The sequence below is a fragment of the Pleurodeles waltl genome, chromosome 1_1, assembly GCF_031143425.1.
Source record: "Pleurodeles waltl isolate 20211129_DDA chromosome 1_1, aPleWal1.hap1.20221129, whole genome shotgun sequence".
Taxonomy (NCBI): Eukaryota; Metazoa; Chordata; class Amphibia; order Caudata; family Salamandridae; genus Pleurodeles; species Pleurodeles waltl.
In genome coordinates, this window is record NC_090436.1 from 894,242,468 (window position 1) to 894,264,641 (window position 22,174).

At 44.4% G+C, this 22,174-nt stretch overlaps 1 protein-coding gene across 1 annotated transcript in view; it reads right to left on the reverse strand.

Moving 5' to 3' along the window:
• The window catches only part of CEP78 (centrosomal protein 78), a 462,742-nt gene that overhangs the window by 245,828 nt on the left and 194,740 nt on the right, over window positions 1–22,174 (reverse strand). Inside the window, exon 12 of the mRNA XM_069230075.1 lies at window positions 9,954–10,097. Within this exon, the coding sequence (XP_069086176.1) occupies window positions 9,954–10,097 (144 nt within the window). The remainder of the gene's footprint in view (window positions 1–9,953; window positions 10,098–22,174) is intronic.

Here is a 22,174-nt window from a genome sequence, read left to right on the forward strand (position 1 = left end):
GCGGAATACTGTGCAATCTTGGTGCATTCTCTGGCTATTTGGTCTGAGAGGCGTTGTTCTATGGGTCCCATGAGGTAATTTACTGCCCTGTAAATCGAGTTGTTAACCACCTTGTAAAAGTCATCATCCCTCTGGAGGAGTGACAAGGAGTCGTCCTCTTTGTAGGTGTAGGAAAGCACCCTCTTTTTGGCATGGTTACCTCCACTTTTTGCCTGCTGTCAGTGTGTTTTGACTGGGTTCACTGGGATCATGCTAACCAGGACCGCAGTGACTGTGTTCTCTCCCCCTAAATTAGGTTGTTCCTGACTTTATAAACTCCACAATTGGCATACTGGTGCCTCCATGTAAGTCACTAGTATATGGTACCTAGGTACCCCAGGCATTGGGGCACCAGGGGTTCCCCATGGGCTGCAGCATGTATTATGCTACCCAAGGGAGTTCATACAAAATGTGTATGCAGGCCTGCCATTGCAGCCTGCGTAAAAAGGTGCATGCACCCTTTCATTGCAGGTCACTACACCAGGTCACTGTAAGTCATCTCTACGACAGTCCCTCCTAGCTCAGAGGGAAGTGTGCAAGTACCTGTGTGTGCGGGCACCCCTGAAGGAGCAGAGGTGCCCCGACGAACTCCAGCTCCATTTTCCTGGACTTCGTAAATGCGGGGAAGCCATTTTTTCGGTGTACTCCAAATCTGAGCTTGCTTGTTATCACACATGTCGGAATCATACCCCAATACTGTTGCCCATATTGGTTGTATGATTCCATGCACTCTGGGAGCTCCTTAGAGGACCCCAGCTTTGCTCCTTGCAGTTTGTAGGGCTTTCCCGGGCAGCTCGTGCTGCTGCCATCCTACAGACAGGTTTCTGCTCTCCTGCTGCTTGACCAGCTCAAGTTCAGGAAAGCAGAACAAAGGATTTCCTTTGGGAGAGGGAGGCAACACCCTCTCTCCCTTTGGAAATAGGCGTTACATGGTTTGGGAGGGGTAGCCTCCACAAGCCACTGGCATACTTTGAAGGGCACATTTGATGCACTCCTTGTCTCTGCTCTAGCGCGAAACTGGACAATGGAAAGAGGAGAAACCACTCCCCTGTCCATAACCACCCCAAGGGTGGTGCCCAGAGCTCCTACAGGTGGCCACTTGATTCTGTCATCTTGAATCCAAGGTGGGCAGAGGTCCCTGGCAGCATTCGAGTGGTCAGGTCAGGCCGGTGACGTCACAGCCCCCTCCTGATAGGTTGTCACCCTGCTAGGTGACCAATACCCCTTCCTGGCTATTTAGGATCTCCCTCTAGGGTGGATCCTCAGATTCGGCGTGCAAGATTCCAGCAGAATTCCTCTGAAACGTTTACTTCACCTTCTGGCCACTGGAACTGCAACTGGACCCCCCAGGAACCGACAATCTGCATCTACAGCTACGACTCTGCTCTGCAACATTGTTTCTCTGGCTCCTTCCAGCAACTGCAACATTTCCCCAGCTGTGCATCCTCTGAGGGTGATGAGTCTTCAGTCTGCACAAGAAGCAAGAGGGGATTTCCCTTGGAGTGAAGGAATCACTCCCCTGCATCCGCAGGCACCAACTGCAACGACAACCGGCTGCGTGGATTTCCTCTCCTCCAGAGCTGGAGGCTGCGTGGATCCTGCATCACGGGTGATGTTCTGGAGTGGTCCCCTTGTTCCTATCTACCAGCTGTCCAACTTGGGAGACAGTAAGCCGTTACCTCTCCCGCCTGACTACCCCTGTGCACCCCGTCTCTTGCAGCTACCAAGGCTTGTTGGCATCTCCTCCAAGGGATCTTCAGGCTCCATGTAGCCTCAGCCCCCAGCACTCTTCCCTGCAAAGCACAGCCCTCTGCGTGCTGCTCCTGCAATGTTGGACTCCTTCCAAGGCCTCACCGTGACTCCTGTGCTTGCTGCCTGTGGGTCACCTGTGGGGGCTGCCTCCTCTTGCTGCAACTCTCCTCACTGCTGAGGGTCACCCGGGACTCCACTCTGTGGGCTGAGTCCTCCTGGATCTCGATGGTCCCCGGCAGCTCTGCATTTCTTCTTCCATGATATATGCCTTTGCCAAGGCTTGCTGGTGCTTTTCCCACACCACTAACCAACTGAAATCCTTCTTACGGAATGGTATGTCTACTGCATCACTTCAGGAACTCTTAAGCTGCTCCAGTGCTGCACTGCTGACTGTCTTCGTACCCTGTAGACCTGGTCCTGCATCCACAGATGGGTGGGTAGTGGCTCCTGCCACCACCAGGCACTCCAACATGAGCTGGACTTGGTACCCTTCCTTTACTGGTCTTCCTCTACCAGGATCCACCATTAGTTTCTTGTACTCTTGTCTGCGTCTTGCAAAATCCTCTTCTGAAGTCCTTTTGGTGGGTTTGGGGAAAAGCAGGTACCTACCTCTTCTCTCCTGGCCGCCGGGGGGCACTCTGGTACTTACATGCTTACCTTTTGTGTTTTTTAGTTCCTCTAGCTCCTCTCTACCGATTTAACTTCCTTGGGGGGGGGGGGCAAACCTTAGCATTCCACTTTCTTAGTATATGGTTTGGCCTCCCCCAGGACCTTCAGTACTTACTATTGCTTTCACTGTTTTCTATTGCCTTTTATGCTGATTCCTGGCTTCTAATGTACATATCATAGTGTGTTTACTTACCTCCAGTTGGGGTTCCGCCTATATAGTATTTTGGTAACTGTGTTACCCTAATAAAGTACATTTATTTCTGTAACATTGTGTGGTTCTTTCATGTGTTTAAATGTCGTGTGACTACAGTGGTATTGTATAAGCTTTGCATGTCTCTTAGATAAATCTTGGCTGCTCATCCACAGCTACCTCTAGAGAGCCCTGGCTTCCTAGACACTCACTACACCTCACTAACAGGGGCTACCTGTACCTGGTATGAGGTGATAAAACCCTAGGAGCTCACCACACACCAGGCCAGCTTCCTATATTAGGTAGTATGCGGGGGCTGCATGACCATTTTAGAATGAGAAGATGCGCTGGGCTTCGACACTATGGCACTATAAATATCTGAACACTCTAAGCTGGGCTGTAGGCTGGAAAAGCTATGTCAATACACACACTACAGTGTATAATTTTTACAGATGGGAGGGGCCCAGACGATATGGGTGGCCAAAGGCTCACAGTTAGGACACAGGTCACCCATATGGTATGGAGGGTAGAAGGGCTGCTTGGGACTGTGTCCCAACATTGCCTACAGATGCCTATAATTACATACAGACCCCGCAGGGCATCAGAGGAATCTCACAATATGGACCCCCACTGAGGCGTCAAACAGTCATGGGGGAAACAGACCCAGCGCTATGCTGGGTGTCACCCTGAGATTAATGCATAATATTTGCTTTGCAAGAATATTAGCTGATCAATATTTTGGAGCATCATGTCAGTGAACAGGAGCACAGGCACTCTACTGTCCAACGATTAAACTATTGTCTAGCAAGTGTACACCCCAGAATTGGTGGGTGAAGAGAAGGAGATGAGCAAACAGATTGTACTGGGAGAGGGCTTCAGTGACTCCCACACACACACAAACACCAATGGTGTCAGGAGTAAAGAGCAAGTGCCCCAAGGGCACAGGACTGGTCAGGCACATCACCACAAACCATAACATATGTGTCACACTGTTACTATTCTACTAAACTATCTTAAAGAGATTTTGATTTCCAATAGTTCAAGACTACTGTAGTGATGCTCAGTCTCCATACCAAAAATGGTGCTGTCAAGCAACCTCCAATGACCTTTCAAGCTTTGGCCCTAACATGCTAAGATAGTTTAATTTGCAGTCATATAAATGAGTCTCCCACCTGCAAACTGCATTTACAACTATGGAAAATCTGCAGGTTGAGTGGACTGTCTGCAGCCACAAATTCAGGAGTGGACGGAAACAAAGGAAGGATTAGACAAGGGTATGAGGAGGGCCTTGACCTTGTAATTGCTTGGAAGATTTACTAAGTTAGATGCATATTCACAACCATCTTGCATAGTCATTATCACCAGGGAAAACACTTCAATTATGCTTTTCAATCATTGAAAAGGATATGTAGCACCCCCAACTCATATTTTATTGGTGAGGGGGTGAGGAGGTTCTGCACATAAAAAATTCATTGGAAGATGAAAAACAAAAAGAAAAGTGTGCATGTGCTACAACACATTTACACTACACTTAGTTCCGTGGACAGTCCATCCTGCAGACAACCCATGTGATTAAGTACAGTGGGAAGGCAGGAAATCAGTAATTTGCACAGATTTCCATGCATACTTATGGGGATTTTATTTTTACTTACCTCCAAGCTGCAAATTCAAAAGAACGGTATGAGGATACACATAAGATGCTCATTTATTACTTTCTAAAAGTTCCATTCCGAAATGGGCTCAGTCAATCCAAAACCAGGTAAGCCCTGGAATAAATAAAAACAACCTCATAGAAATCGGATCACTGCCAGCTAAAAGAAAGCAAGGATTCCTCAATCACAACCAAATCAGATTCAGAAAGGACATGCAACATAGAGCCTTTCAGGAATCAGATGTTTTAGAGGTATGTCTTTCAAGTACATTATTGAAATGATCTGGGATATAGCCAACACTTGGGGCTAAAGTCCATAGTTTAAGGAAATGCAAAGTAATACCTTGCAGTCATCATGAACTGCTGATCACTTCTAATCAATGATGGTGAGTTCTTCAGTTTATGTAACTCAAAATGTGTTCATATAGGTCATAACTTATTATGACTAAATTCTTCAGTTGATAATCACTGCTGAAAGTCTCCTGTACGCATCACAAATGGTAATTAACAATAAAAACACAAGGTGCTTCAAGAAAGAATCTCCATTGAATTGGCAATTGTGCCTCAAGCCTTTTAACACTTATTTAGGGGCCACTGATAGCATCAAGTTTTAAACCAGATCAAGAGAGAAATGTTATCTACGATTATTATTTTTTTATCATCATATGCCAGAGTATACACCAGCTGAAGATATTAGTGAGTTTTAAAGTATGGTAAAACAACTGGAGATTAATTGTGAGGGCAAGTTAATTTTGTAATACACAGACACAATTTTATTTACAATAGTTCAAGGTCCATCTCAGTCAACTGACACATACGTTATTGCATTGAAGACACTGACATTAAATTGTGAATTTGAAAATTTTACGTCACAGTTAATTCGGGATCAAATTGTTTACAAGTGTAAGTCTAAAAAAAAGAATTCAGGAGAGATTGTTAGCCTGCAAACCCCCCAATCTTGATGAAGCAACTGCTATTGCTAAAAGCACTGAATGTTGGAGAGAAGATTCAAAACAACTAGACACTAGTTTCGACCAAATAGCTGCTGTAAACAGTGACAAAAAATACAACCCATTTTTTTATTATCAAATGTTAACAGAGGCAGAGGTGTGAGTAATGATTTTAATATACACTGTTTTAGATGTGCTTCATTTACTAAGTCTCTAAGGTCAAGAATATTGGAAGTGTAGTAAGGTAGGGCATGTCGGTAAAGTATGTAGAGGAAGAAAGCGCATCCCTATTAGAAGTGCACAGCACCAATCTACAAGGGAGGAAATTGGTAGCACTAAGACTAGGTTGAATAAATTAGTCCTAACTATAGAAATGCTGGAAATTGGCAATGTAAATAATAATAATTGTTATATTGAACCTCATGTGGACATAACCATTGATGTCAATAACACACCTCTTTTAATCAATCCTGGAGTTAAAATGACGTCATTGACATTGATACGTTTGAAGAGAAATGGTATTTTGCCAACTGACATTATTACCACTGCCTTTGAAGGTAGCCGAATTTAAATCAAGGATTACTTTTGGACGGATATTGTTTTTTGTGATAGAATGATGAAAGGTAAGGTGCATGTGGCTACAAACCTCATTATGTACTGAGGTGGTGAAATCAGGCAGCTTGTGGCATGATGAAAACATCATAGTGAATTACATTTGATATGTGTTGATCTCAGATGCTTTAACAATGCAATCTAGGTAACAAATTTTCCTCTGCTATGAGTATCTCATCTCCGCTCTGGGTCAGTCCAAAAGGTTGGCCAAGTTAGATCTAAAAGCAGTTTATCATCAGGTGGTTTTAGATGATGATTTACGCCATTTTACCACTTTTGTTACTCCAGGCGGGAGTTTCCAGTTTTGCAGGATGCAGTCTGGATTGGTCTCAGCTTCTTCCATTTTTCAGAAAGTAATGACTGTAATGGTATAAAGGATTAACACATTTGTGATATTTAAATGTTTGCACATACCACTGAAGAGCGTGACATTTTCTTGAGAAGAGTATTAAGGGGAATATCCGATCATTTTGAGAAAGGATAAATGTGTTTTATGCATGAAGTGGAATACTTAGGACGTGTTGTCTGCTGATAGAGGAAAACCCAAACCAGGATTGGTTGATGGTATAGTGAATGCACCAAATATGCGTGATAAGGAACACTTATGTTATTTCCTAAGAATGTGTGAGTTTTATTAAAAATTTATGAAGGATACTGCTAATATGACTGAACATTATTGAGATTTACTCAAATTAAACACTGATTTTGTATAGTCACCACTGTTGTAAGGGCCCTTTTAAAACCCAGATTGGACACCCCTGTCTTGGCTTAGCTTAGCTTCACAGCTCATGCCTTATTTAACAGTACACACTGATTTTTTTTATATTTTAGGAGGCCTACTTTTATCAATTGTATTTATATATTTATAAATATATAAAAACACTTCTTCTAGGAAGGCAAAATTCACTCTGCACATTTAATCAGCCTTGTACCACAGCCTTGTAATTTGCACTCCTTGTCCAAGGGTGGTACATAACAAATGACATGCTAACTCGTGTTCCCAGCCCAGGAGTCAGCTTCTATCTCTGAGACACAGCATTACATCCTAATTACTATATTAACGATGTATGGGTCATTATATAAACTACACCTAGGCCCAAAAGGGGTAGAGGGTATTCAGGTCATGACCACCTTTGGATGCTTACAGCATGACAGATAGCTTTGCTGAAGCTGGTGTTGATTTCTCAACTTCCCGAGAGGATTGCTATTCACACAACAGGCAAACCCCTGCAATTTGTTTTAGGTATAGGGCTGGGGCTAATGCCTTAGGTCGGGCAAGGCAGAGGGTTTCAACGACTATGCTCGCAGACCTAAAGAATAGGGTTTTGGTAGGAACTTGAAGAATGTCTAGAAACACACAACATGGTGGGGTTATCTTCTTCACTTTGGCTGTAATGTTGATTACTGTTCTCGGTTTCATCTGCCTAGTTATCGCAGCACATGCTTTTTTTACCCAAATGTGACTGCTTCAATAAATGTATTAAAAACCCTTTCGCATTTTGTGTTTCGCTTTGGTGTACATGAGTAAAAGAGCAAAAGGGGTATAATCTGTTTCCATTACTTCCCTGAAGAGTCATACTGTCATGTTGAGGTTGCCATAATCAATTTTTACCCTGAAAGGTTTGGTGGTTGGGGTGAGGCACTATGAGGTAGTAAGGAGTTAGGCCGACAGCTTCCAAGCGGTGTAGGTTGCACTCATCTCCCACGTTCCGTGGTGCTGCCATCCTAAACACGCAGTCCTATTATCAAAATAGGAACCCGCATAATACCACTATGTTAAGAAAATGTTGAACTTATAAAAAGCAGCACTGTTTAAGCATCAACTTCAGCATCAGCTTCACAAGATTATTTTGAGAAACGTAAAACGTTTGTCACACTGGATGCCAACACATATGGTCTTGGGCCTGTCTTGTTGCAGGTGGGATGCACCAAAGAAGCCACTGTGGGTTTTGATTCAAGCCACCTTAAGGAAGTTGAATTGAGGTACTCTGTGATGGAAAAAAAATGCTTTCCGGCACATGGGGAGTAGAAAAGCTGAAGTAATGTTTGTGGGGTAGGACTTTTTGGTTACAAACAGGTCATGAACTTCATGTTGATATTTTATCTGGTGAAAATATTGAAACCTACAGCGCAGTTGGCTAGATTATCGACTAAATTCCTGGAATTCAACTTTCACATCATTCTTATTGCTGGCGGCAAAAACGTTAAGGCTGACTGCTTGTCAAGGTTACCTGTGGATGGACAGAATGAGGAGCATGATGATGCTATTGAGGAATATGCCACTGCCAGAATGGAGGATCTTGTTGCATGTGAAAACACGGATGTCTACAATAGGAGGTTAAGGATGATAGCAATGCAGGAGCTTATTAGTTTTGTGACTAAAGGATGGCCTCAAGAGAAGTCAGTAGATGTGACTTTGCAGCCCTTTTGTAAAATTGCTGATGCATTATACGTGGAAGATCGTATACCAGTGAGAGATGACAAGCTTATTCCTCTCATGTGTTTCAGCCAACAGATTAAGGAAAACACTCATAGTGGACATCCTGGCTTTAGACTTTGTTGTAGTTTTTGGTTGCTAGGTATGGACGAAGTTGTTGACAAACTGGTTCGCAGTGTTCGATTAGTGACAACCATCTCATCACAGGTGTTCCGTCTCCTAAGTTGGCTCCTTGTCCAGAAAGGGTGTGGCAGAAAGTTGCTGTTTTTCTTGGAGCACTTAATGTCCTACCTGCTCAAATGAGTTATTTTATCATGATAACAGATCATTTCCCATGTTGGGTGAAGGTGAAACGTATGGCTGAGCCCACAACCAACAATGTCAAAGCTTTTCAAAGATGCTTTTAGTAAGGATGGAGTGCCTTTGGTGATTTTATCTGGCAATGGGGTTCAGTTATTATCTGTTGCAATGCAGGATTTCTTGAATAAATGTGGAATTAAACACTTGTGTACTCCATTGTATTAGACACAATTCAATGGAAAAGTGGAGAGGTTTAACAAGCTGTAACTAGAATGCATTCAAAGTGCAATTAAGTCCAATACTGATTGAGTAGAAGCGATCAGATGATTATTATGGGCATTTTGCACCACACCATATTCTGTGACAGGTAAAATTCCCATTTAACTGATAAGGGGTAGGATGACTGGATCATGTCTTTCGTCTCTGTGGACTGATCTTGTTAAGGGTCACAAAGTTGAATACAAGCTTCAAGCTGTAGTGCCACGTGTGCTACTGAATGTGTCAGTAAGGTATGTGTTGAATGTGAGTGCAGTTGAAAAAAAATATTTATGAACAAGGGATAAATAACAATATGTGCTGCAGACTGGGTTTATATTAGAGATCTGCTGTTTAAAAAAAAAGTGTCTTCTAAATTCAAGCATTTAACATAGGTTATGTAAATACATGGTAATACTGTACGTATTTCGAATAGTCAATGGTGGCATATCTAAAGTGTGGCAAAATGTCAATCTCGTTTTTTTGGGGGGTCGGGGGGGGGGGGGGGAAAGGGAGGGGCAGGAGGGGGGGAGTGGTATTGTCTTCATGTCCCAGGCAGGATATACAAATTCACAGGAGTTCTTGCATGAAAAGGGTTCTCCAGAAATTCAAAGATTAATTCTTCTCTGGTGTTCTCATTCTTGGATATTCATGTTTGTGGTTTTCTTGGGTGTTTGTTGAGTTGAAGTATTTTGTGGGTATTGATCATTCTGCGTGAGAGTGTTGCACTGTATGTTGTTTTATTTTAGTCTATGTTGTGTTATGAGGGGAGATATGTGGTATTCTCATTGTTATTTGTTATGTGGGCATTCTTTAGCTCGTTAAGTAATACTGTTTACTATTGGCTTGCTCAATATTCTATTGTAGAATTGCATATATTTACAATCAAACAGAGTCAGTTGGTCCTGGTTCCTTGGCCTTTTTTAGTAGTTGTATTCCTGTCTCCTGTTTTTATCTTCAATAAAATCCTTTTTGGACCTACATGACAAGTATGTACACTTTGATTACGTAACTTCACAGATCCTTCACTCTTTAGCAGAAAATTTCAAACCTCACTTTCAAGTGGCCAATAGGAACCGCTCACTGTCCGCATTGTACCTGTAGCCTCTTGTACTGCTTGAGTGTGCTGTCTCCGAGGGACCCAGTAACCAAGGGATCCTGAACAGGGTCGCACAGGCTCTCAGTCTCTTCGGTCTCAGTAGAGGAATCACTTTCCATGAAAATCTTCACAGGGCTACCTGTCTGGCACACAAGTCAAGAGGAGAAAATTAAAACCAAGAACTGAAACAGATGGGCATTAGTAGACAAGGTGAACTTTGAGAGTAAAGTCAGAGTTTAAGGACCTTACTGTCCAGCGCAACAGGATATAACAACCTATAGCATTATATTTAATATGTTATTACATACACAAAGAGATAAAGACTATTGAATATAAGTTTAATTTTACTTTTTAACCTTCTTAGTTTATTAACATTTCCAATATATTTTGGGATATATAAAAGATTTTACTCACCCAACCATATGTGGGATCCTGGTTTTATATTTTTATCAGTGGTGATATTGAACAACTAATTTAGAACCATTCTCTTTAGTAACACTCTCATTAAAGTAGGAAATATTATGGCCTAGGCAGAACAAGAACATGCGCAGGTCAGACAGAAGAGCTCATCTTAATGTTAGAATACCGTAGGCACTGGCATTCGCATTTCTCTAAATGGTGCTGCATAGTAAAAATACATTTCCCAAAAAGAGAGGGCACCCAAAGCTGACCAACTCACTCCTGGTATTTCCAACAATTAAGGCTCTAGAGAGCACACATCTGAATATTATGTACTAATCTCTCTGGTGTGATGGGTATCTGCCTAAAACAGCTTCACTGGTCAAGGCCAGTGTATTTTGGCTGCTAATGAAAGGCCCCAAGAATCATTAAAAAATTGTTAAGAAAAAGTGATAAGACAATTATGGGCAAGTCTGCATACTGTAAGCATAAACAATTTTTGAAGCTATAAAATGCCTCAGAACACATAAAAGAAGATGAACAGGTTACTTACCTTCAGTAACACCATATCTGGTACAGGTTCTTTCTATCTGAGGATTCCTTACCTTAGAATACTCCCCAGGCATCAGACTGGATCTGGAATTTTTCAAGCAGTATCCTGCGTGCTGTTAGGTGAGGTTGTTCAGCTGAGTGTCATATGCGCCGAATGTGACATTCGCAGTGTGTATATAGACCCCAGCCAAATCCACTGACGTCAGTTTCTTTTTGCAAATTTCCATGCCAGAAACGTAAAGCCACGAACAGTGCAGACACGCTAGTGTGTATTGCTAGGGCCCTGAGAAAAGTGACCCTATAAAAACAATTCCAAGAGCAGGGAGGATGGAACAGTCAGTAAGTAGCCTGCGGCTAGACAGAGTCTCTAAGATAAGGTAAGGTGTTAATGAAGGTATATAATCTGTTGATCTGATAGAGGTTTCTAGATGCAGATTCCATACTTTAGAATAGATACCCAAGCAATATCTCCCCAGAGACGGATCTGCGACATAGATTTGACCAAAAAGTCCAGCAAGGCCAAACAAGCAAAGTGTTCGTCACAAAGGACTTGACTGTTTCTGGCTGCAAACCATACCACAAGTTTGTCCCAACGGCAGGTGTATACAGTCTCAGTCGATGGACGCCTGGCAGCTAGAATAGCATCACAGACTTTTAAGGGGAGGGGTCTTTGGGGGGCAAAGCTGTCAACTTTCACTGCTAAATATCCACCTATTAAGGCAAAGGGTGCACAGATACGGATGCAGAATGCTCTCCTGTTGCTGTGTCAGAAGATCACCCCAAAGGGACAGTCAGATCAGAGGACCTATGCTCATACCAAGAAGCTTGGGACACCAAACTCTGTGCCCAAGCCAGGCAGCAAGAAAGACTTGAGCCTGTTCGTTTCTTGAGAACTCTGGGCAGGATTGTTATCTGCTGAAAAGCATACAGGAGGTCAGAGTTCCTTTGATACAAAAAGCATTTCCAAGTGAGAACTGCCTTGGAAACTCCAGTGAGCAAAACTGTAGACATTGCAGGTTTTTGACGGTGGCAAACAGATCTAATCAAGGCTCTCCCCACTTTTGACAGAGACCTTGTGCCACCTTTGGATCTAGACAATTCTTGATCCGCTAAGCATTAAAGGCTTAGTTTGTCTGTCCTGGCATTCAAAGAGCCCGCAAAGTGTTGAACCACCGGGGAAATGTCCTGATGTTCCAGCCATGTTCAGAGGTCAAGGGCATCTTGATAAAGGTTCCAACAACCCTACCTAGCCCTGTTTGTGCAGTACCACCATGGCGGTGGTGTCTGAACACCTGCACTAGTCTGCCCTTTATAGAAAGAAGAAAGGCTTTCAGTGCCAAAAGGACCACCTTTAGGTCCAGCAGGTTCATGTGAAGTCCAGACTCTGCTAGAGATCTCTGATCTCCACCTCTCCAGATGGCCACCCCAGGTCAGGACTGACATCTGTCTCCACAGTCGGCTCTGCTTGGGGAAGGGGAGGAATCTGCTTCTGAACAATCACGTTTCATCAGCCACCATTCAGGTCTTTTGCAGTTCCCTTCGAGATGTGACCAGGTCGGAGAGATTCCACTAATGCTGTGCGCACTGGAACATTAGCTCCCACTGCACAGCCCTCATATGTAAAGGGACATGTGTCGTAAGAATAATGCAGGAAGCCATGAGGCTCAACAGCCTCAAGAGTCAGTCTCGCCAAAACCAGGAGAGAGGCTGAAACATTGGAATCATAGTTGGAATATCCTGGAATCACCATTCAGGAGGATAGGTCCAAAACTGTGCTGTGTAAAGAACATGCCCAATGAAATGGAGCATCTGAGAGGGCGTTAGGTGAGACTTCTGCATGTTGACAGTGAACTTCCGAAAATGCACAAGGTCCGCCATAGTCTGGAGGTGAGAGGGGACTGACTGAGGCATGCCTGCCTTCAAATGCCAATCTTTGAGGCAGGGGGAAGAATGGAACTCCTGACCTCCACAGATGTTCTGCAAACACTGCCATAACTTTTCTGAACAATAAGAAAAGGAGGAGTGCTGGTGAGGGCAAAGGGGAGCATGGCAAACTGATAGTGCCTTGGCCCACCATGAACAGCAGGTAGCATCTGTGTGCTGGCAGGACGGGAATGTGAAAATATGCACCCTGAAAGTCGAATGCCAGCATCCAGTCTCCAGGGCAGACAGGACCTTAGCTAAGGTGAGCATTTTGAACTACTTTTTTTTAGGAAGAAGTTGAGAAAATGCAACTCCAGGTAGGACAAAGCTTCTGCTGTTTTTGGGGCACCAGAAAGAAGCAGGAATAGCAACCATGACCTACTTCTGATGTCAACACTTTCTCAATGGCTCCTCTGGCCAAAAGAGCCAACACTTCCTGAAAGAGAAAGGAGATATGGTCATCCGTCAGCCAGTCATAAGTGGGTGGCATGGGTGGAGGTGTTTTCAGAAAGGGGATGGAGTAACTTCTTTGAACGATTTGCAAAGCACACTTCCTTGATGTTATAGACTTACAGTGAGGCAGGTGATCACGTATCCTGCCCCAAACTGGGTGCACATCTTGGTAGAAGGGCAAACTAAAGTGGTTTGGAGGCTGCGAATGACAGGGGGCAGTGGACTGACCAGACCTCTGGCTGCTAGTTCCACAATCTCTGGGAACCGCGTCCGCGGTTGTGAAAAGGCTGGGAAGCCTTTTGGCCTTTGTGGATGGGCAGGAAAGAAGGAGGCTGGTAGCCCCTACTGTGGCAAGAGGAGGGCAGAAGGCAGACTGGGGTCGGCGAGGGGCCATGAATGGGCTGAAGGACCTGGCCATAGCGCTCCGCTGAGTGTCTTCTCACCAAAGAGGCAAGTGTCATCAATGGGCATGTCCGCGAGCAAACCTTGGACATCCCCAGAAAAGAGAGTGGTTCTCGGGCAAGCATGGTGCCAGTGACGATGAAACCACTCTGCCCAGTGAGTCATTTGTGTCAAGCTTACATCTGATGGTAAACTTTGCTAGATCTAGCCAATCAGCAATAGCTTGAGAGAGTATGGCTCGGGCCTCCCCTGAGACCATGGGCAGCACTTTTGCAACCGAATCCCACACATTGTGTTGGAATTGGCCCAAAAGACACCCAGAGTTCACCGACTGCAGTGCTAGGCTGACAGAAAAGAAAATCCTCTTACTGAAGGTATTCAATCTTTTGCATTCTCCATCCGGTGGAGTGATTGGCAATGCATTGGGATTGGTTGTGGCAGTGGAGGCTGGACCATCCAGGTCTATGGGGTGGTGTGGGAGGTTAGGAAACTGGAGTCCTCAGGAGATAGGAGATGGGTGATGGCGATGGGCAGCTGTCCTGTGCACAGGTGCCCCTACGTAGGGCTTGGACGAAGCCAAACACTGGACATCTGTAAGGGCTTCAATGAATGAGAGCAAGGGCTCAGAAGGGGTGACTCCCGGCTGAAGCACCTCCATCAAGACGTTCATCTCGACTGTGGGCTCAGCCGCCCTTCACACCACCATTGTGAATGAGGCACCTTCCTCCATAGCCACGGTAGAGGAAGAGACCGGCCAAGCATCTGGTGAGGTGTCCAAATCACTGGTATCTGCTAGTTCCTCATACCAGTTGTCTTCTGTGTCATCAAGTGGGTGATGTTACGATAAGAGTCATCTAGCCCTTCTCAAATGTCACCCTCCCTAGGCCTATCAAAGAAAAAAAAGACACAGGCGCCGGCTCGGAAGATATGGTACTAGTCGGTGCCAGCGTCTGTGTCAGGAGATACCTATCTGGTTCCATGAGTTGGCACCTCCACAGGGAGTCTGCAGCACCGGGGGCAACAGCACTGGAGCAGGCACCAAGGAAGGTCTTGAGGGTGGCACGGCTCCGGATCCAGCACCAGCTGATGCCTGACGGCGGACCCACCAGAGAGAACCAGTAGAGGCCACTCCCACACCTGTGGGGTCTGAATGCACTCCAGAGAGGTCAGGTCACACTCGCCACTGCAAAGTGAGACTGAGAGTGCCAACGCTCCCATACCAAGCCCTATGACCTCGACCGGCGAGGAGAAGTAGAAGAATGCTTCAATTTCTTTTTCTTGTGGGACTTACCCAACAACTTGGATCGAGATGCCAACCATCGGAAGTGGCTCCGAAGTAGTCCCGGGATCTTCGGCGCAACCAGGATCGAAAGTGCAGTGGGTCGTTGGACAGCAAGGAGCTTGAGGGAGTGACCCTTCAGTGCCTTGGGTTCATAGAGTGGCAGTACTCATAGGTCTTGGAGTCATGGTTAGGATCCAAGGACCAGAGACAAACAAAATGAGGGTCTGTCACAGACATCTGCCAACATTACCCTCTATGCCACTCCACTCTAAGCCACTGCACTTTATCATGCACTAGTCCACTCTACAACAATCTACTGTATACCACTGCACTCTGTCACTACTCTACATCACTCTACGTCACCACACCACTGCACTCTACTCTAAATTACTGCACTCTACACAACTACACACTAAGTGACTGAACTCTACTCTGCACCACTGTACTATACGCTGCTGCCCATTATGCCACTCTACTCTACACCAATGCACTGCGCAACACTCCACTTCACAACACTCTACTCTGCACCACTGAACTCTACGCCATTGAACTCTACGCCACTGAACTCTACGCCACTGAACTCTACGCCACTGAACTCTACGCCACTGAACTCTACGCCACTGAACTCTACGCCACTGAACTCTACGCCACTGAACTCTACGCCACTGAACTCTACGCCACTGAACTCTACGCCACTGAACTCTACGCCACTGAACTCTAAGCCACTGAACTCTAAGCCACTCAATGCAGGGCACTCGACACCATTCTATTGTGCAACACTGCACTCTACATCCCTGTGCTCTGCATTACTCCACTCTACGCCACTGTATTCTATGCCACTCTACTCTGCACCACTGCATTCTACGATGCTGCATTGTAAGCCGCTGAATTCTTTGCAGCTGCAATCTACACCCATGCACTTTACACCAGTTCACCCTATGCTAGTACACTCTACTCTGCATCATTATATTCAATACCCCTGCATTCTACACCATCTAATCAACACCACACTGCTCTATGCCATTGGACTCTACTCTGCAGCACTGCACATTAGTCCACTCTATTTTGCACTTGTGCATTTTCTATGCCAATGCACTCTATGCCACTCTCCTCTGTGTCACTCCACTCTATGCCACTGCAGCACTCCACTCTATGAAACTGCACTTTACTCTACTCTGCACCACTCTACTCTGCAACACTTAACACCACTGCACTCTATGCCACTCCACACCACGGCACTTTGTGTCACTGCACTCTACTCTGCAACACTCATCTATGCTGCTGCATTCTACGGCACTGCATTGTACTCTACTCCACTCTGCCATTCAACTCTATGTCACTCATCTATGCCACTAACCTACTCCATGCTCAATGCCAGCCACGCTGGTGTACAACATGGCTAAACACATAGGCAAAGCCAATAGCTCTTGCATAGGTGAAACCTACTGGCTTTGCCAATGCTTGTTAAATTAGCTCAAAGACTATCCTACATGCTCTCCTGACAGCAAGTTCATGCATTCTTAAGTCTTCAAAAGTCTTCCCCGACAAGTCTCATGCACCCTGTTGCCCTTGCCACCACATCTCCACTATGATTTCCTAGCTTCCATTTTGCAGTAGTAACTGTTTCATTAACAAAAAAAATGTGGGACTTTTTAGAAGAAACTCACACATAACCCTTAGGTGTAATATACAATGAGTTTACAATACAAACTAAATGACTGAAGTGCTCACATGCACTGCACAGTTCACACATACCTTCCTTCACTTCTATCCTGAAGAATGATCACAGAATAAAAGAAAGGCCAATCACAATGTGAAAAAAGGGTGAAAAATGACAACCAATTGGAAGAGGGTGAGCCCTCATTCAAGAGAAATAGGAAAGAAGGCAGCAAGCGGAGGCACTCATTCAAGAAACCAAAAAAATAAACAAAGGGCACACTACACCAGTAGGGGAAACAAACACAAGTACTGTGCTCTCACAGAGACCCCAATAAAGACAAAGTTTAAACAAAATCCAAATAAATTTTTTAATGACTTTACACACACCACATTTAATACATGAAATGCACTCTTTATTTATACCCTTAAAGTATTTAAGACACTAGCATCTAGTTACCCCCAACAATACACTAGGCAAACCATCTACAATGGGAGTGAGCATCTCTTCCTTTGAGTCCAGGAGACGGTAGTTTAAACCCAATTTTTAGGTTGAGCGCAGAAGCGCTTTGACCTATTATAATCTACCTGTGGGCTTTTAAACACGCCTACCACACACCCTGTTACATGGATAATTGCACATTTGCAGATACGGTTGACTGAGAGCGAACTTACTTTTAGGTTGAGCGCAGGCGCTCTGAAGTGTTGTATTCTGTGGGCTTTTAACAACGCCCACCACACGGCCATCAGTATCACTCGTTCATGGGCTTGCCTTTCAAAAAGAAATGTTATCATTGGTAAATGCTTTATGTTTGTTCCTCTTTGGGGCAGTTTTACCTTGGTCATCAACCTTGTTACATAGATAATTGCATGTTTGCAGGTACGTTTGACTGCGAACGAAGGTCTTTTTCCTTTTGTGTCGCTCCTTCGACACTCATGGCGCCCGTGGTACTATGAATCGACTCGCTTATGTCAACTGTTGTACTTTTCATTTTCAATATATGTTGCAAGAAAAGTCCAGTTAGGAATTTACAACACTAATATCTCTAACTCAAGCAGATGCGAGACCCATTGCATTGCAAATGTTTGTTCCTTTTGTGTCTCTCCTTCGTGCTCATGGTGGCCGTGGCGCATTGAGTATGCTCGCTTATGTCAACTGTTGTACTTTTCCTTTTCAATTTAAGTGGCAAGAAAAGTCCTGTTAGGAATTTACAAAGGTAATAGCTCTAACTCGAGCAAACACAAGACCCATTGCAAATGCTTGATTCCTGCTGTTAAGGAACTAGGCTTACTGCCACACAAGCTAGAACTGAACCAACAAATAATACAAGATGGGCTGGTGAGTCAGTCACAAAGAATGTTTGGTAGAGTAATTATTTTTATTAGATTTCTGTAAACACTATATACACGTTGTCAGACTACATACACAAAAAGAAACAAAGCAGTTGCAGTATCTCAGTCCCTTCTTTGCAGCGCCATACCCAGTGTTATCAGTCTAGATAGGTTTCCCTCTATTTTAGCTGTTTTAAAAGAGAAAGTTTGATGGAAGGCCCAACATTCTGACTTATCCCAAAATATATTTGTGATACTGCAACCCAAACGTTTATTAGCTAGTGTGTACTTCAAGCAGACATGTGAAAGTGCCAGCTTAAATACTGAATAATGGACGTTTTCACTAACCTTTGGTTTTATTTTGTGGATAACTGAGGAAACATCCTCCAGTGTGTCCCAGACCTCTGTCATCTTGAATCCAGAGGTGTGAGGGCACAATGGAGGCCTCTGAGTGGCCAGTGCCAGCAGGTGACATCAGAGACCCCTCCTGATAGGTGCTTACCTCACTAGGTGGCCAATCCTTCTCTGAGGGCTATTTAGAGTCTCTCCTGTGGGCTTTTCCTCAGATAACGACTTGCAAGAATTCACCAGAGTTCCTCTGCATCTCCCTCTTCAACGTCTGCCAAGGATCGACCGCTGACTGCTCCAGGACGTCTGCAAAACTGAAACAAAGTAGCACGAAGACTACCAGTGACATTGTAGCGCCTAATCCTGCCGGCTCTCTCGACTGTTTCCTGGTGGTGCATGCTCTGGGGGCTGTCTGCCTTCACCCTGCACTAGAAGCCATGAAGAAATCTCCTGTGGGTTGACAGAATCTTCACCCTGCCCCAGCAGGCACCAAACTTCAGTGTCACTGGTACTCTGGGACCCCTCTCATCCTGACGAACGTGGCCCCTGGAACACAGGTGGTGGACCCAAGTGACCCGAACTGTCCAGTGGTCCAACTGTCCAAATTTGGAGGAGGTAAGTCCTTGCCTCCCCTCTCCAGACAGTAATCCTGTGTACTGCGTGAACTGCAGCTGCTAGGGCTTCTGTGCACTTTTGCAAGGAATCCTTCGGGCACAGCCTAGCCCAGGTCCCCAGCACTCCGTCCTGCATTGCTCAACTCACTGAGTTGACCACCAGCTTAGTAGGACCCTCTTTTGTAGTGTTGAGACGACCGCCATGCTCAGTTTTCTTGAAACCGTGTTCAAGTACTTCTGTGGGTGCTACCTTCTTGTGCGTGGGCTCTCTGTGTTGCTGAGGGCCCCCTCTGTCTCCTCTTCCAAGTGGTGACCTCCTGGTCCTTCCTGGGCCCGGGCAGCACCCTTTTTCTTCAACTGCGACCTTTGCAGCTAGCAAAGCTTGCTTGCGGTCTTTCTCCAAAGAAACAACTCTGCATCCTCCAGCACTCCGTGGGACATCTTCTGCACAAAGGAGAAGTTCCTAGCACCTTTCGTTGTTGCAGAATCTTCAGCTTCTTCCATCTGGAGGCAGCCATTTTGCACCTTCATCCGGGGTTTAGTGGGCTCTTGCCCCCCATGGACACTTTTGTGACTCTTGGAATTGGTCCCCTTCCTTTACAGGTCCTCAGGTCCAGGAATCCGTCTTCAGTGCTTTGCAGTATGTTGTAGTCTTTGCAGAATCCTCTATCACGAGTTTAGTGTGTTTCTGGGGAAGTAGTGTCACTTTACTCCTACTTTTCAGGGTCTTGGGTGGGGTATCTTGGACACCCTTAGTGTTTTCTTGCACTCCAGCGACCCTCTACACACTACACTAGCCTAGGGGGTCCATTTGTGGTTCACATTCCACTTTCTTAGTAAATGGTTTGTGTTGCCCCTAGGCCTATTGCATCCTATTGTATTCTACAGTGTTTGCACTACATTTCTAACTGTTTACTTACCTGATTTTGGTTTGTGTGTATATTTTGTGTATATTTACTTACCTCCTAAGGGAGTATATCCTCTGAAATATTTTTGGCACATTGTCACTAAAATAAAATACCTTTATGCATGTCTCCTAGTTCACCCTAAGCTGCTCTGCTATAGCTACCTCTATCAGCCTAAGCTGCTAGAACACTATTAATCTGCTAATAAGGGATAACTGGACCCGGCAGAAGGTGTAAGTACCATCAGGTACCCACTATAAGCCAGGCCAGCCTCCTACACCAGTTACGATATTATTGCTCATTAAAAGAAATAGCTATTATGTGTCCATAACATGGTGGGCTTCCGTTCACCTTAACTTTTTAGTTACAAAATGAGGAACTGACAAACAGCATTCCACGTGGTGACAATGGTAAGCAGTGATTTGAGAGAGTTAATGACATCTTACACAATTACGTCTATGAGTGTGGATGCCTTTCTTGGGAATCTTACAAATAAACAGACGGCTACTGTCATTCTTTTTTAGTTCCCCTTTGTTTCTTTTTTTGGTTTCAGAGATTGCTGGGCTGTGTGTTTACAAGAAGTGATTATCTGTGTCTTGTTTGTGACTGATGGACTTAATCGTGTACCTGAACAGTGAGGTAGCTTTTTATGTTCTCGCCTAAGACAGCAAATGCAAGATGGAAAATGTTACCTACCAGTGGACATCTGTTCGTGGCATGTAGTGCTGTAGATTCACATGGTACTCATAAGGGTTCGGAGTGGTACAACTTGTTTTTCTTCAAAGAAGCTTTTCGAGTGAAGGGATCGAGTGACTCCTCCTCTCAGTAATACTATGCCTGGGCATCAAGTTCTTTGTTTCTCCGCAGGCGGGAGAGTGAAATAGTGTAGAGAGAGTAAGAGAGAAAAGATGTCCATGCACTGTATTTAAATATGTACAATATTTACATGTTAGAAAATTGCAAAGGCCACATGCCTCCGGGGAGGAGGGAGGGTGCATGTGTATCTACAGCACTACATGCCACAAACAGATGTCTTGTGGTAAGTAATATTTTCTGTTTGATGGCATGTGTGGCTGTAAATACACTTGCTGTGCATAGACTGTAAAGAAGTCCATCCATAAAGCTGTGTCTAGAGTGTGGGAGTTGCAATTGTCTGAAAAAGTGTTTGCAGCACCGCCTGCCCAACATTTGCTTGTTGACGTGCAAGTACACTGATACAATGTTTTGTAAAGGTATGTGGTGTAGACTATGTAGCTGCATCACAAATGTCTGCTATATGTATCTTACCTATAAATGCCATTGATGCACCTTTTTATCTAGTGGAGTGTGCTCTAGGTATGACAGGTAAATGTTGTTTTGCTTTAGCATAACAAGTCTGAATACATTCGACTATCCATCTAGCTATACTTCTTTTTGATACTGATGGTTCTCCTTTGTGGGACGTGGAAAAGGGCAAAAAAAAGTTGTTTTGTTTTTCTAAACGCTTTGGTTCTGTCTATATAGTACATAAGAGCTCTTTAATTATCAAGAACGTGTAGAGCCCTTTCCGCCACAGAATGAGGTTGGGGAAAGAAAGCTGGTAATTCTATTGACTCATTGATATGGAATTGTGAAATAACCTTTGGAAGGAATTTTAGATTAGGTTATAGTACTACTTTTTCCCTGTGAATTTGAAGAAATGTTCTTCCCAGGTTAAAGCCTGGAGCTCACTCACACGTCTAAGGGAAATGATAGCTACTAAAAAAAAAGCTACCTTCCATGATAGGAACTGCAAGGAACACGCATCTAGTGGTTAAAAAAGGGGACCCATAAATCATATGAGAACAATGTTAATATTCCAGGGTGGTGCTGGAGGGACCCTTGGTGGAATAACTCCCAAGTCTTTCCATAAACGCTTTAATAACTGAAACCTTAAACAAATAATTATGCTGTTTTGAAGATATGCAGCTATGGCTGCTAAATGAATATGGATGGATATGTAAGCAAGATTATCTTTTTGCAATTGCAATAAATAACAATCTCTTGAACAGTTGGCTTAAGAGGGGCAATGTTTTTTGGTTGGCAATAATAAACAAAACATTTCCACTTTGTAGCGTAACATTGGCTGTAGTTGTGGGGTTTAAGTGCTTCTTTAAAAATATCCATATATCCTTGTGGTAGATGTCAATACCCTAATTCTATGACTTCAGGAGCCATACTGCTAGGTTGAGCGACTTAGGGTCTGGGGGTCTTATTTACTGTTGATTCTGTGTTAAAAGATCCGGCCTGTTGGGGAGCCTCTTGTGTGGAACTACTGGGAGATCTAACAATGTTGGGAACCATGGTAGGCATGCCCATGTGGGAGCTACCAGTAT